The 13,537-nt window shown below is 45.8% G+C and overlaps 1 protein-coding gene across 1 annotated transcript; it reads right to left on the bottom strand.

Annotated features, from left to right (window-relative positions):
• Positions 1-1,211: 1,211 nt before the first annotated feature.
• On the bottom strand, positions 1,212-2,221 carry LOC109183988. The gene is made up of 2 exons (XM_019334014.1): positions 1,414-2,221; positions 1,212-1,240 (listed from the first exon to the last, which is right to left on the bottom strand). Exons 1-2 carry the CDS (start codon positions 2,219-2,221, stop codon positions 1,212-1,214), a joined length of 837 nt encoding a protein of 278 aa, XP_019189559.1.
• Between the last annotated feature and the right edge of the window lie 11,316 nt (positions 2,222-13,537).

The raw sequence follows: 13,537 nt of genomic DNA, 5'->3' as shown, positions 1-13,537 counted from the left end.
GTAACGCTTGAAACTGTTCATCTGTGCCCCGAGTCTGATGACGAAGGCGCATCACATGGCCTCGGTCCTGGGGCTCGGTACGACGCCGTTTTGTCCTGGCACGAGGAGGTGCAGTGACAGCTAGAGGCATGGGTTCACGTGTCAAGGGCACGGGTTCAACCTCCGGTACCGGGATGATGCTAGACGGTGGGACCATCGGGGCAAGTCGTGGGACTATGGGCCCGGATACCCACGGTAGTGAAGCAAGCGGTGTAGACGAGGCGGGTGTCCGTGTGGCAAATGGAAACACCGTCTCGTCAAACCGCACGTGACGACAGATATAAACTTTCCCAGTCGAACGGTCCATGCACCTATATCCCCTAAAGGACAGGGGGTAACCTAGAAAGACACAAGGTGCCGAGCGGCATTCTATCTTATGCCGATTGTAAGGCCTGAGATAGGGATAGCACTGACACCCGAAAATTCGAAGAAACGTGTATGGAGGAGACACTTTATGTAGACGAGAATAGGGGCTGTCAAAGTTTAACACTGGTGTGGGTAGGTAATTTATTAGACACGTGGTAGTTTCGAAGGCAAAGTCCCAATACTCAAGTGGTACAGGGCCTTCAGCAAGTAGAGCAAGACCCGTTTCGACAATATGCCTATTACGGCGCTCAACTCGCCCGTTTTGTTCATGTGTGTAGGCACATGACTGCCGATGATTGATGCCCAGTGTTTGGAATATAGTGTGTCTGTATTCACCCCCTAAATCTGATTGGATACACTTGATAGAGCGCGAAAATTGCCGCTCTACCAACACCCGAAACAATTCAAAGCTTTTATAAACGTCTGATTTTACCCGTAACGGATAAAACCAGCAGAACCGAGAATAGTCGTCTACAAATAGCAAAAAGTAGCGATGGCCACTAGTAGAAACTACAGGAGCCGAGCCCCATACATCAGTGAAAATTAAATCTAAAACATTGGTACTAGATTTATGAATTCTATCTAATTTAAACCGGGACGACTTGCCCAGGTGACAAGCCGTGCATGACTCCGAGGACTTTGGCTTATTTGGTGAAACTGGACAATCTTTTAGAATACGGTTCTGAATGACACCGTGCGGGTGACCTAGCCTTCAATGCCAAACGTCTTATGTGGCACGGGAACTGACGAATGCAAAATGGGTGTGAGACAACGGAAGCTTGTATAGTCCCCCAGAAGTTGGTCCCTTAAGCAGAGTTGCCCTGGTTTTGGAATCCTTCACAATAAAACAGTCGTTATGAAACTCAAAATAAACGCTGTTTTCTTTAGTAAATTTATGAACAGAAAGTAAAGGGACCGACAAACGTGGAACATGTAACACATTGGACAAACTTAAAGATTTTGACATGGACGGGATCGATACATGACCGACACGTGAGATAGTCAAACCTGCGCCGTTCCCGACTCGTAGCACATCGGGTCCGTTGTACTCATCCGAACGGGACATCATGCTTGCATCCGGCGTGGCGTGCGCGGTGGCACCGGTGTCAAGGTACCACCCGTCTGCCGATGTAGCCGATGGTGTCGCCGGGAGATCGCCGGCAGTGGCAACATGCGCTTCTGCCGGCGGCTGCGTCGTATACCGCTTAAAGCAGTATATTGTCGTGTGGCCTTGAGCACGGCAAATTTGGCACCTTGGAGCGCCACGGCCATTCCGGCCACCTCTGTCACGGCCGTTGCGGCCATTACCACCTCGACCGCCCCACCACTGCTGCCCAGTGCCGGAGCCTCTTCCGCCATCACCGCTCGAACCACGACCGCGCCCTACGTACATGGCCGTGGGGTGACCACCATTGCCGTCGCCAACTGCAGAGTACTCATCAGAAATGATGAACTCTTGTGCCTGAAGGAAGTCAGCCAGTTGCGAGAGTGAGACGGCGTTGTTGGTGGCAGTGAGCGATGCTGCCATAATCCACAAATCTTGACGCAGACCTCGTAGCACATACAGGTTCTGCTCGGTGGAGGAGAGCGGCCGGCCGGCTTGAGCCAAAGCTTCCACGAGAACCTCGGCACGTCCTAAATATTCAGCTGTAGATGAAATCCCTTGCCTCAACGACTGGAATTGGCCTAGGAGGCTGACGCAGCGAGCTTGCGTAGAGGATCCTAGGGACGTTGTGATCGACGTCCACACCTCTGCGGCTGTCTCCCGTCCGACTGCTAGGTGGAGCACTTCATCGAACATGGAGGAGATCAGCATGGATAGAATCGACTAGTCCTGTAAGACCCAGGCTTTGTGCGCTGGGTTGGGAACGACCGCGGCTGTCGTCGTCGCACTGGAGCCCGAGTCGCCGGACGAGGCAGCGGCAATTGTTGCTGGTGGACACGGTGTTGAGCCGTCGACGTATCCTAGCAAGTCCTGCCCCCGGAGGAAGGGGACGAGCTGAGTTCGCCAAAAGAGAAAATTCCTACTGTTTAGCTTCATGAAGACGTGGTGGTGTGCGCCGGAGAGAGGATTGGTGTTCGCCGGCGAAGGAGAGCCACGGGCGGTCACCGTGCACTCGGATGAGTGCGAAGACATGGTGGTGGGACTGGATTTTCGATGGCGTTTAGGGTGGAGAGAGAAAATGGATCGTAATCCTATCTGATACCATATGAGAGTTTGAATTCAGTGAATCACTTACAACCAACTGAGATTACATCAGATAAAAGATAACCAACGAGAAACTCTCCTATCTAACAGAGAGCTCAAGTCAATTAAACCTAAACCACATAAATAAAGACTATAGAATATAAAGAATAATAACACTTATTAACAATCCCCATGGCAGCTCTGAATAAACCATCCAACAAAACTCAATCACACTTCATCTCTACTCTTCTGTTCAGATCAGTACTCTTCAGAGCCAGAACAGATCCTTAGCATATCAAAAGAGACATAAGGCATCTTTTCCCATTGTGAGATCAACCCTATGGCAGCACTTTCCTCCACCACATAGGCTTTAGAGAGTGATGCAGCTCTTACCAACCTTCCAATCAGCACATCATTTACAACAAATTCCAAACTGTTTCATGTTGATCCATCCCTTCCAGAGATCCACCAAGCATGTGCTCAAAGGCTTTCTTCTTCGTACAACTCCATAGCCTGAACAACAATTGGAGTAGTTTTCTAAAACCTTAACTAAAGAGTGACTGCGGGATTTCTTTCCATAATCTACAGACAAACGCTCCAGAAGCAAGGATCCTAAACCAGAACCAACTGATGTGTCACTAGACATCATGCCGTCGGGTTGAATGTCATGCTCAAGGCAATAGAGCTCCCAGCAGGCATTGCCGACCTGAATTCCGGCCTGGCCGATATGTACGCTGATGATCTCTCTCATCTTTCTCTCTCTCTCTTTCTGCTGAGTCCGAATTTGCAGACGGATCGAGAGAGATTTGGATGCTGGATTTTCCAGATCTTCTGGATTATATTTTCTCTGCGTGAACAGGTTCTGATGCGGAACGACTATGGATTCCTTGAGCTCTGCCTCCAACAATGCCTCTACTCTTCTCTTCAGTGTAGAAACGGCGTCCTTGAGCTCTGCCTCCAGCAACGCCGCTTCCTCCTGCGCAAGTCCGGCTCGCACCAGGTTCTTCACCTGAACTGGAGATTGAATGATCAGTAGCGATGGACAGACTCCTTGGATCGTCTTCTGCTGCGGATCGGCTACGGAAATCTGTTGCTCCGAACTAAGATTCCTCTGCGGAATCATTGATGATGCTGATCTGACGGGTGATCGAGCGTCGGCTTTGTTGCTACTCTCCGTAGCAATAATCCTCTGCGGATTAATCGGAATCCTCTGCGGATTGATCGGAATCCTCTGCGGATTGATCGGCGATGCGCGGACTACGGTCTTCGGATGAACCTCTCTTTGATTCGGTTCTTCGGCGTCAATAGCAGCGGCGGCGTGGATGCCCCGCCGCACTGATACCATGTTGGAATAAGGACTATATGATGAAGCTATGGAGAGGAAGAGAGAATGGAAAATGCAGAGAGGTTTATCTATTATGTTACCCAGAAGCTAGTACAGATAGGAGATATATATACATGGTGTAAGGGATGGAAACGGTTTAAACAAGCTAGTGTAAAGACTTTAGTGCCCCTTTCTCTAGTGAGTGTATATCATCCTCCAACACCCCCCCCCCCCCCCCCCCCCCCCCACGTAAGCTGGAGCGTGTAGACCCTATACGCCCAGCTTAGATATAAAAGAACGAAATCGGTCAGCTGCATCACCACAAATGAGAGCCTCTATCCTTCAGCAGATTCAGATCCAGAACTCAGCTCATCCACTGCAGCTTTTTGTAGATCAGATTCATGCCACTTGCAAATCATTCACATCATCTAATCTCATCAATCATCTCAACAAATTTCAATCCCAGAAAATCAGCAACATCAAGACTCATCAGATTGCTTTCACCTTGATTTTGTCTTCCAGCTATTCAAAATTCCCATTCATCATGAGGCAACAGCTCAGAGCATCCCAGCTGCTACATCATATACTTCTATCAGCTCAATAAATTTTGCAAAGGACAACTCAAGCCAAAGGTCCACCTAGTTAGGTGAACCCTTCCTTTTCAAGACATGGGGGCTCATTTCTTAGCACAGGATCATCCCCATGGAAGCTCTAAATAAACCATCCAACAAAACTCAATCACACTTCATATCTACTCTTCTGTTCAGATCAGTACTCTTCAGAGCCAGAACAGATCCTTAGCAGAGCAAAATAGACATAAGGCATCTTTTCTCATTGTGAGATCAACCCTATGGCAGCACTTTCCTCCACCACATAGGCTTTAGAGAGTGCTGCTGCTCTTACCAACCTTCCAATCAGCACATCATTTACAACAAATTCCAAACTGTTTCATGTTGATCCATCCCTTCCAGAGATCCACCAAGCATGTGCTCAAAGGTTTTCTTCTTCGTACAACTCCATAGCCTGAACAACAATTGGAGCAGTTTTCTAAAACCTTCACTGAAGAGTGACTGCGGGATGTCTTTCCATAATCTACAGACAAACGCTCCAGAAGCAAAGTTCCTAAACCAGAACCAACTGATGTGTCACTAAACATCATGTCGTCGGGTTGAATGTCATGCTCAAGGCAATAGAGCTCCCAGCAGGCATTGCCGACCTGAATTCCGGCCTGGCCGATATGTACGCTGATGATCTCTCTCATCTTTCTCTCTCTCTCTTTCTGCTGAGTCCGAATTTGCAGACGGATCGAGAGAGATTTGGATGCTGGATTTTCCAGATCTTCTGGATTATATTTTCTCTGCGTGAACAGGTTCTGATGCGGAACGACTATGGATTCCTTGAGCTCTGTCTCCAACAATGCCTCTACTCTTCTCTTCAGTGTAGAAACGGCGTCCTTGAGCTCTGCATCCAGCAACGCCGCTTCCTCCTGCGCAAGTCTGGCTCGCACCAGGTTCTTCACCTGAACTGGAGATTGAATGATCAGTAGCGATGGACAGACTCCTTGGATCGTCTTCCGCTGCGGATCGGCTACGGAAATCTGTTGCTCCGAACTCAGATTCCTCTGCGGAATCATTGATGATGCTGATCTGACTGGTGATCGAGCGTCGGCTTTGTTGCTACTCTCCGTAGCAATAATCCTCTGCGGATTAATCGAAATCCTCTGCGGATTGATCGGAATCCTCTGCGGATTAATCGGCGATGCGCGAACTACGGTCTTCGGATGAACCTCTCTTTGATTCGGTTCTCCGGCGTCGATAGCAGCGGCGGCGTGGCTGCCTCGCCGCTCTAATACCATGTTGGAATAAAGACTACATGATGAAGCTATGGAGAGGAAGAGAGAATGGAAAGTGCAGAGAGGTTTATCTGTTCTGTTACCCAGAAGCTTGTACAGATAGGAGATATATATACATGGTGTAAGGGATGGAAACGGTTTAACAAGCTAGTGTAAAGACTTTAGTGCCTCTTTCTCTAGTGAGTGTATATCATCCTCCAACAAAACTGTATTGTTTTCTTGATCAGCCTGGATCTCCGACCACGCGACTTCCTTCAATTTTTTTTTCATACTCTGTGAGCCCCTTTGGCTTCCTCTCTTTCCTCCGTTTCCTTTCCTCATCCAACTTTAATTTCCACTGTTCTCTACACATCCAGTTGGTGCTAAGTAGCATCTCACAATGCAATATTCAGGTAATGATATGGAAAATGGTATTCATAGGTCCCGTTGAGAAACCTTATATGATTATCAATTATGAATACAAGTATGATGACTGATTGTGAATAATCTATTATCCATTACAAGTTACTTAGAAGTGTTGTACAATTTTTTGTCTATAATACTTGCCAAACATGTAGTAAAGTGGATTATTTAATCTATAATCTAATTAATTTGACAAAAACATAGAGAATTATAAGAGACACTTTGGTTGATCAATAATACGTCCCTTATAATGACACAATTTGAATATCATCAACCACAATTGCCTAAGGATTAAGCAGTTTATGCTGGTTTGGTGGTGTTTTGCAAGCTGGTTGATGGTGCCATATAATGAGGGAAGGTTTTGGCACGGTTGAATTTAAAGGCTCGGACCTCTTATATTTTGAAGTTTTTTTTTTTGTTTAGCTTGAGCTATCAATTGTTATGCCGTGGAACCGTGTCTACAAGGGATAGAGCCAGAAATTCTGTTGAGCGGGGACGAAGAAGCAGGGACGGGTCCATAAATTTTTTCGAGTGAAAGCGAAACATGAAAATAAAAGAGATAATTTGATAAAAAAAAATTATCCAAGAAATATAGGTATAAATATTGTTGGATATGAATGAAAAATAAAACACATCAAAATTTTATAAAAATATTCATAACAAAATATTTGAAACATAATTAATTTGAATAGAGAACACATTATAAATTACACACACGTCTCATTATTAATATAAAAGAATGTTATATATATATATATATATATATATATATATATATATATATATATATATGTATATGTTTAAGTTTAGGTGTGGATCTGTGGTTAAAGTGTGAACTTGTGCACTGCTATCATCCGTTAATTTTGTTTAGATTGACTTAGATCGACGCACAAGGCCGGTGGTGCACGGCCCAATATGTGCATCCGTATCACTGGATTGGTACCCGTGTAGGTGGCGTTTGTGTGTTTTACTTCTTCTTCGACTCTTCCACTCATTCGCGTTGTATTCCACTCGCGTCGGTCCGTCGAGCTCACTTCACTTCCGTGCTGTATCACTATCTGGCAGTCGATCAGAATGGGTGGTCGTTGCTCTAAGCGTGGAAGGTCCGGCCGTCAGTTGCCGCCGTTGAGCCCTTCGTCGGGAGGTTCATTCAAATGCCGGTCGCGTCGCCAGACTGCTAGCTCCCATTCGAACGGCAGTCACCGGGGGGGAGTCGGCTGGGCTGCGTTGGGGGTCGCATCTCGAGTTTCGGCACGGATTAGGCTGGCGCAGCGATTTAGGCAGAAAGGTGAGTTATTTGTATTTTTCTCCAGTGGGGAGGGGTTTGCGGGGTTCGGTCTGGGGTAATTAGGGTTGTTTAGCTGTGCAAAATCTTGACATCAAATCATGGGGTGATTACTGGTTACTAGCAATTTCAATTCGGGACATAAAAAATGGGGGGTGATTATAGATTGCTTGTAATTTCAATTCGTTTTTTAGGTTCGATCATAAATTAAGGGGTGTTTAGCTGTGCGAATATTCGGAATTTTGACTAAATGGTGCAATGAAGTAGGGTTTTGTCAGTTTGTTGTTCATGGATTACATGTGGGTTTCGTTTTGGTTATTCCTCGAGCATTTATTTGTCTGTATGTTTATGTCCTTTTGGAGTGCTTTCGAAATTTCATAACTCTTCACCCCTAAAATAAAGTCCATAACAGAGAACTTGAATAAGTATGGGACTACAACTAATTTTTAGTCTTATAAATCCTGGTTATTTAATCTGATAAATCCTGGTTATCTAATCTATATTTAAGGCATTAAATTTTTAGTTATGGGGTATCCTTGCCCCATGAGTTTGGCCGTTAGCTTAGCTTAGTCCCGATGCAATGGTAAATATAGACTCTAGCTAGTCCTATACATGCACTCCAACAAATTACATAGCAGATATGTGCACTGTGTCCACTGTGCTTTGTTGTAATTATTTTTTTATATGATTACTGTTGTACCATGGGTGTGTACACTACCTAGGAAGTGTATTTAGGATTTTTTATGTATGTTTTATTATTTAAATAATCTCTGCAGCATGTATTTAGGTATCGGAGTTTTAAGTATGGCATCTTTGTCTTGCGTGGTATAAATTTGGAATGTGATGTTGACCATTGCATAAATATAAACATATGTGCATATTTTGCTACTAGTTATGTATTATGATATGCTGACAAAGGTCAAATTTTATTACTAGTATAAATTTCATTATTGTTATAGACCAGGCAGTGCAGTGCGGGGGGTTTTGGGTGGTGTACGGTGTTAATGTTATGTTGGTATTTAAAGTTGTACATTCATTCGTTATGTGGTGCTCATGGGCTCTTATTGTCGTGCACAGGATCTGATGACCGCCACTCAATCCACCTAAGTGATGGTGAAAGTGGGGAGGATGATGTTTTCCAGACTCCGCCGCTGGTGTTGGATGAGGGTGTGGGGATGGAGGTACCGCATGTGCAGCGTTCAACCACAGGCCAAATCAACACACGGGGGTCGCCGAAGGATCTTGCAACCTTGTGGGAGCCCTAACTCCGAGGCAAAGGGAGGATGTTATAGCGATTGGCCTTGGTGCGTTGTTGGGGTTTAAGATTACTGAGGTACCGCTCGCGTTGGGGCATTGGGTGGTCACCAATTTTGACCAGGCTAAGAAGAGGATCAACTTGGGGAATGCGCGGTACATTCCTGTCACAGAGGAGGATGTTGCTGCCATCTTTGGCCTGCCGTGTGGACCAATACCGATATCTGAACGGGATAGCCAGGCTGTTAGCCCGGAGTTGCGGGAGTGGAGGGACGTGGTGAAGCAACGGAAGGGGAGGATTACAGTTAAGGCGATATGTGCGCTGTTGGAATTAGGCGGCAGTGGCTCGTGGTTCAAAATACATTTTAGCGTTGTAGTTATGACCACCCTGGTTGCGAGCACGCCGAATGGCTATGCAAACCAGAAAACTGTCCACATGCTAAGTAGTGTGGACACGATTAAGGATCTTGACTGGTGTGGGTACTTGATCCGTTCGTTGGTTACTACCCATCGGAGTTGGACCGAGGTTCCCAATCGCAAATTCACTGGCCCGCTTCTATTCCTAACGGTAAGTGTTCATGGGGTTGGTCCCTTAGCGTATGTGTGTTTTACCTTTGCTAATAATGTTGTCTATGTCTTGTTTTCAGCTTCTGTATTTGGATAGGGTTGTGGTGGGTGTGCGCGAGGTCTCAAGGACGATTCCACTGGTGGCGGGGTGGACCACAGAGTCCATCAAGGCACGTGTGCAGGTCGAGCTTAATTCTGGGGGGTTCGGCAAGGGGGTGGTGGATGCTCCGTTTAGTGCGTCCAACCCTGGTGATCCTCTTTGTGTGTGTAATTCTGGTGCACTATTACTCGGAGCCGGGGAGAACCACGCCAGGGGAATGCTCGCGCCGAGAACATGGTATGTTTTTCGATGGTTCCCTATTTTCCAATCAGTTTGTAATCTTCATGTGTAACATTAGTTGTGTCTGTGAGGTGGGGGTCGTGTGGGGTGGGTGGTGCAGGGGTTTGTCCAACAGTTTGCAGGTATTACCGATGAGTTGCTTAAGCTGACTTCACGAGTCGTCGACCTGGTCGCCCAGCACCCCAATGAACCGCAAGGAGATTGCAATTTCCGGAAGGTGGTGGACGCAGTCAAACAGTGGGAGGCTATTGTGAATATGCCGGGCAAGGCAACTGATCCGTCTCCTCAACCGCCCGCCCTTGTAACAGGTGACGAAGGGCCTTTGGTGTATGATGCAGACTTCATAAGGGAGCTGGACGAGGCCGAGTTGGCTGCGACCGGGACCTACGGTGTGTCTGATGTGCCGAGCTTTAGCTTAGGGCTTACGCAAGAGTTTGCAAGGAATAAGCGGTCAGGCAGCATGGGCCAACAACCGGACACTGCTGCACCACTTCGACAGGTATACTAATGCATTTGTCTTTGCTAGTGCAATTTTCATATGTTAACTTGAGCCAACATTTGCAGGAACCAAGTACCGCACGTATTACATCACATCCTGCGGCACTGTGCACAGCTCCAGTGGACGTGCCAAAGCCCAAAGAACAGGAGCGAGTTGTTCAATAGGGTCAGTTGGCGGGGATTTACTTTAGCACCACGTTTGGGTACCCGTCTACGCCACTGCCGCACGTGTGCGTTCTGTGGATGTGGATTTTTAGTTGTCCCACGGGGGTCGGTGAGTGGCTTTTATGCATCCGAGCTTGGTTTTGCGTTCATAAATTGATTGTGTTTGATATCTGTGTTTGGGCCCCCTTTTGATACCGATTCATTATGGTTTTTATCTCGTAGCGATGAGGTGTTATTTCAATATGCTGATCGAATGGTAAAGTGGGCACAAATCCAAACCCTTAGGGAGGGGTCGAATGTCTCCAAGATTGTTGTGGATGCCTGGTGCTATGTCCTCAATGCTCGGGAGAAGGTGACCACAACTGGTGGTGTGACCCGGCTGTTTCTACCCACCAGCACGACGGTACGCGACTGTCTGCACACCAGCAAATTACTCTATATACCATAGTTTCCAACCATTTTTTACGCGGAAACTAGGGGGTGTTGGGGTGCGCTATGTGCTTTAAGGCCTTCTAACTAGCAATTGTAATATGCAGATTGGGACTGTTGTTGCGACATCAGCTAGTGAAGATTCGAGGATCTCTTGGTTTGGGAACCGCATGGACGCGGAGTTGCAGCGAATGGGCCGCGGGGAGACTGCTGACATAGATCTGGTGACGTACCTTGCACTATAATTTAATTGCAACATCTACCCTCTATTGACTAATACTCTTTTTCTGGAATGTCGATGCAGTTTATTTTCCCAATTTTCGACAAGGGAACGTATTACATGATGGCTATCAGTTGCAAGCTTCCCCGATTTGACATCATTAACAGTTCGTCTGCGCGGAAGACTAATAAAGAGATGTATGGGGGGGCCGAGGAGCTGGTATGGGTATTTAAATAGATGGAACACACAGTTATGCTAGTATTAGTTGCGTGTTTAATTACTTGCCTTTTATTCTCCATTGTTTTTACACCGTTTGGCCATCGGAATAGGATTTTAATACTATAAAAACGTGCTTTTGCGCTTCAATATGTTCTACCTTAGACCCATAAGTGGTTTACCCATTCATCGTATTGCACTAGCTAATGTTGAACACTTCTGGTTTGCTGTTACGTTTGTCTGATTTTAGTTTTACTATCCATGGCTTGTTGCGCTAGATAGTTTAGAACACTACTCTTTTGCTGTTAGGAGAGTCTGTTTTATGGTGCTAAAGCCATAGTAGTATATCACCATTGCTTTTGGCATCTATTCAGCATCATACTAGTTTTCATTAGTTATGTGGGGAATTGCATGCTCTGTATTCCCTTTATTCATTTGGCATTAGCTACTTTTACCCAGTGGGTTTATGGCCTGTTAAGCTGGCCCAATTCCTATGTATATTGGCAGCATAGTATTCTCTTTTATGTTGCACTGAACTATTTGCAAAGTGACGTGCCTATTTAAGTTTAACAAAATGGTTTACACACTTCGAATCTTAAATTGTTATCATTATTATTAATAATGAGGTTGGGTGCAGATGATGTGCCTGGGTGCTTACTTGGATTCCAAGCAGCAAGGGCTTCGTGCTGCACGCCTACAAATGTTGAAACCGAAGAGGATGCAGATGGCGTGGAGGGATACCACGTCAACGTTGGATGCTGGGATATTCACGATGCGCCATATGGAGTCATACGTTGGGCAGGGGTGTGCGGGGTGGGATATTGGTCTGCAACGGGGGAATGCCATGCAGCTCCTCAACTTACGCAAGCGCTACATGCATAATATCTTGCTCAGTGTGGTTAACACCCATACAAACAGTGTTGCAGCGCGCATCGTGGCCTTCGAAAGTAAAAGGTTGGTACAGTTGCATCAGTGATCAAGCTGTGGTGCGAGCATCGAATAAATTTAGATAGTGGGTAAACCTCGACTCTGGTGGGTTTTTTGGGTGGCACAGCAGTTCTTGGGTTCAATTATGTTTTTAGGATGTGGTGGTCAGTGAATAATTAATTATTAATGGGTACAATTATCATTTAGTCGGTGGTAGTCAGTGAATACTTAGTTTTTTACTACGGTTGGACAGTGCATATAAGCTTTTCATCCAATTGGGCGTTTACATGTTTTCTCGGTGTTTACTTATTCGTGTATGGGGTTCTGATATTCAGCTAAGACACTTGTGAAACCAACTCGCCTCCACTTGGGGATAGAACCAATATTGTTTGCCACTGTCTCAAACTCATGCCGCCAAACTCATTGCATTAATACCAGGGATTGGGTCTATTCGTTGTATGGGAACGTGCATGCATTGTCCTTCGTCAACGAATCAACATACATTTTTGGACTAGTAGTTTGCACACCATGTTTTTATTTGACACGTATAATTGTCATTGTACTCCTCTTTAATATTAGTTTTTATTTTAAAAATTCAATAATTTGTAGCAACAGTAAAAGGGGCTTTCAAAACCAGTGGTACTGGGATACATTGAATGAATTACTAAGTGACAAAGTAAAAGGGAATAAAACAAACTAGTAGCATTGTAGTAGCGTATTGTATTAAAAAAATAAAAGGGAAAGGAACTAGTTTAAACAAACTGCATAATTTCTGGCAAGTTACTTTGACGGGCAACTACGGGCGTTATAACGGGCATATTTACCACAAATACCGCACTTTCGTCCAATTTTGACATTTTTCTCGATGGCTAGCTCCCTGTTGCTTTTAATACGTTTTCCAGTGCCTTTGTTTTTCGCTTGGGGGGTGCTTGGATTGTTATGGATTGTGGTGGCTCAACACCGCATAATGCCTGTATCGCAGCACAGTTACCCCTAACAGGGGTTGTTGTTAGCCCGTCACTACCAAATTCTTCTGTAAGACCCTTCAGTACCGACCAGACTGGCGCACGTGTGTATCTCAGCCCACAGTTGGGTTGCTACGGGGGTTGGCCTTTCACCGTTTGACGGCAGGCCTTTGCATGTACCGCACGTAAGATGTTTGCACCATCGGGTCGAAATGTATTCGGAAGGTAACTGTTCCAACTGTGCACCCCGGAAAACCACAAACATATATCGACAGACCAAGCCCATTCTTCGAAACAAGTTGCAGTTGCATGTTGCTCCTAGACCACCCACCTTGTAGTGCACTGTGGAAATAATGTTCCCCTCTCCTTTAATGTCGTAATGAGTGATATCCCCCTCTTGGTGTACACCGGCCACGAAACAATCAAAACATACTGCTTCTATTTCTTTCTATAGCTCATAAAAAATAGTGATCGTGAATACTCGTGCAATATGACGCTCG

The sequence above is a fragment of the Ipomoea nil genome, unplaced genomic scaffold (assembly GCF_001879475.1).
Source record: "Ipomoea nil cultivar Tokyo-kokei standard unplaced genomic scaffold, Asagao_1.1 scaffold1237, whole genome shotgun sequence".
Lineage (NCBI taxonomy): Eukaryota > Viridiplantae > Streptophyta > Magnoliopsida > Solanales > Convolvulaceae > Ipomoea > Ipomoea nil.
This window is presented reverse-complemented; position numbering and strand designations above follow the sequence as displayed.

Coding starts and splice junctions, on each gene's coding strand:
- LOC109183988 (XM_019334014.1), bottom strand. CDS start 2,221: ATGCTGATCTCCTCCATGTTCGATGAAGTGCTCCACCTAGCAGTCGGA. Junction 1,241..1,413: donor ACGAGTCGGGAACGGCGCAG/GTTTGACTATCT, acceptor TTTATTGTGAAG/GATTCCAAAACCAGGGCAAC.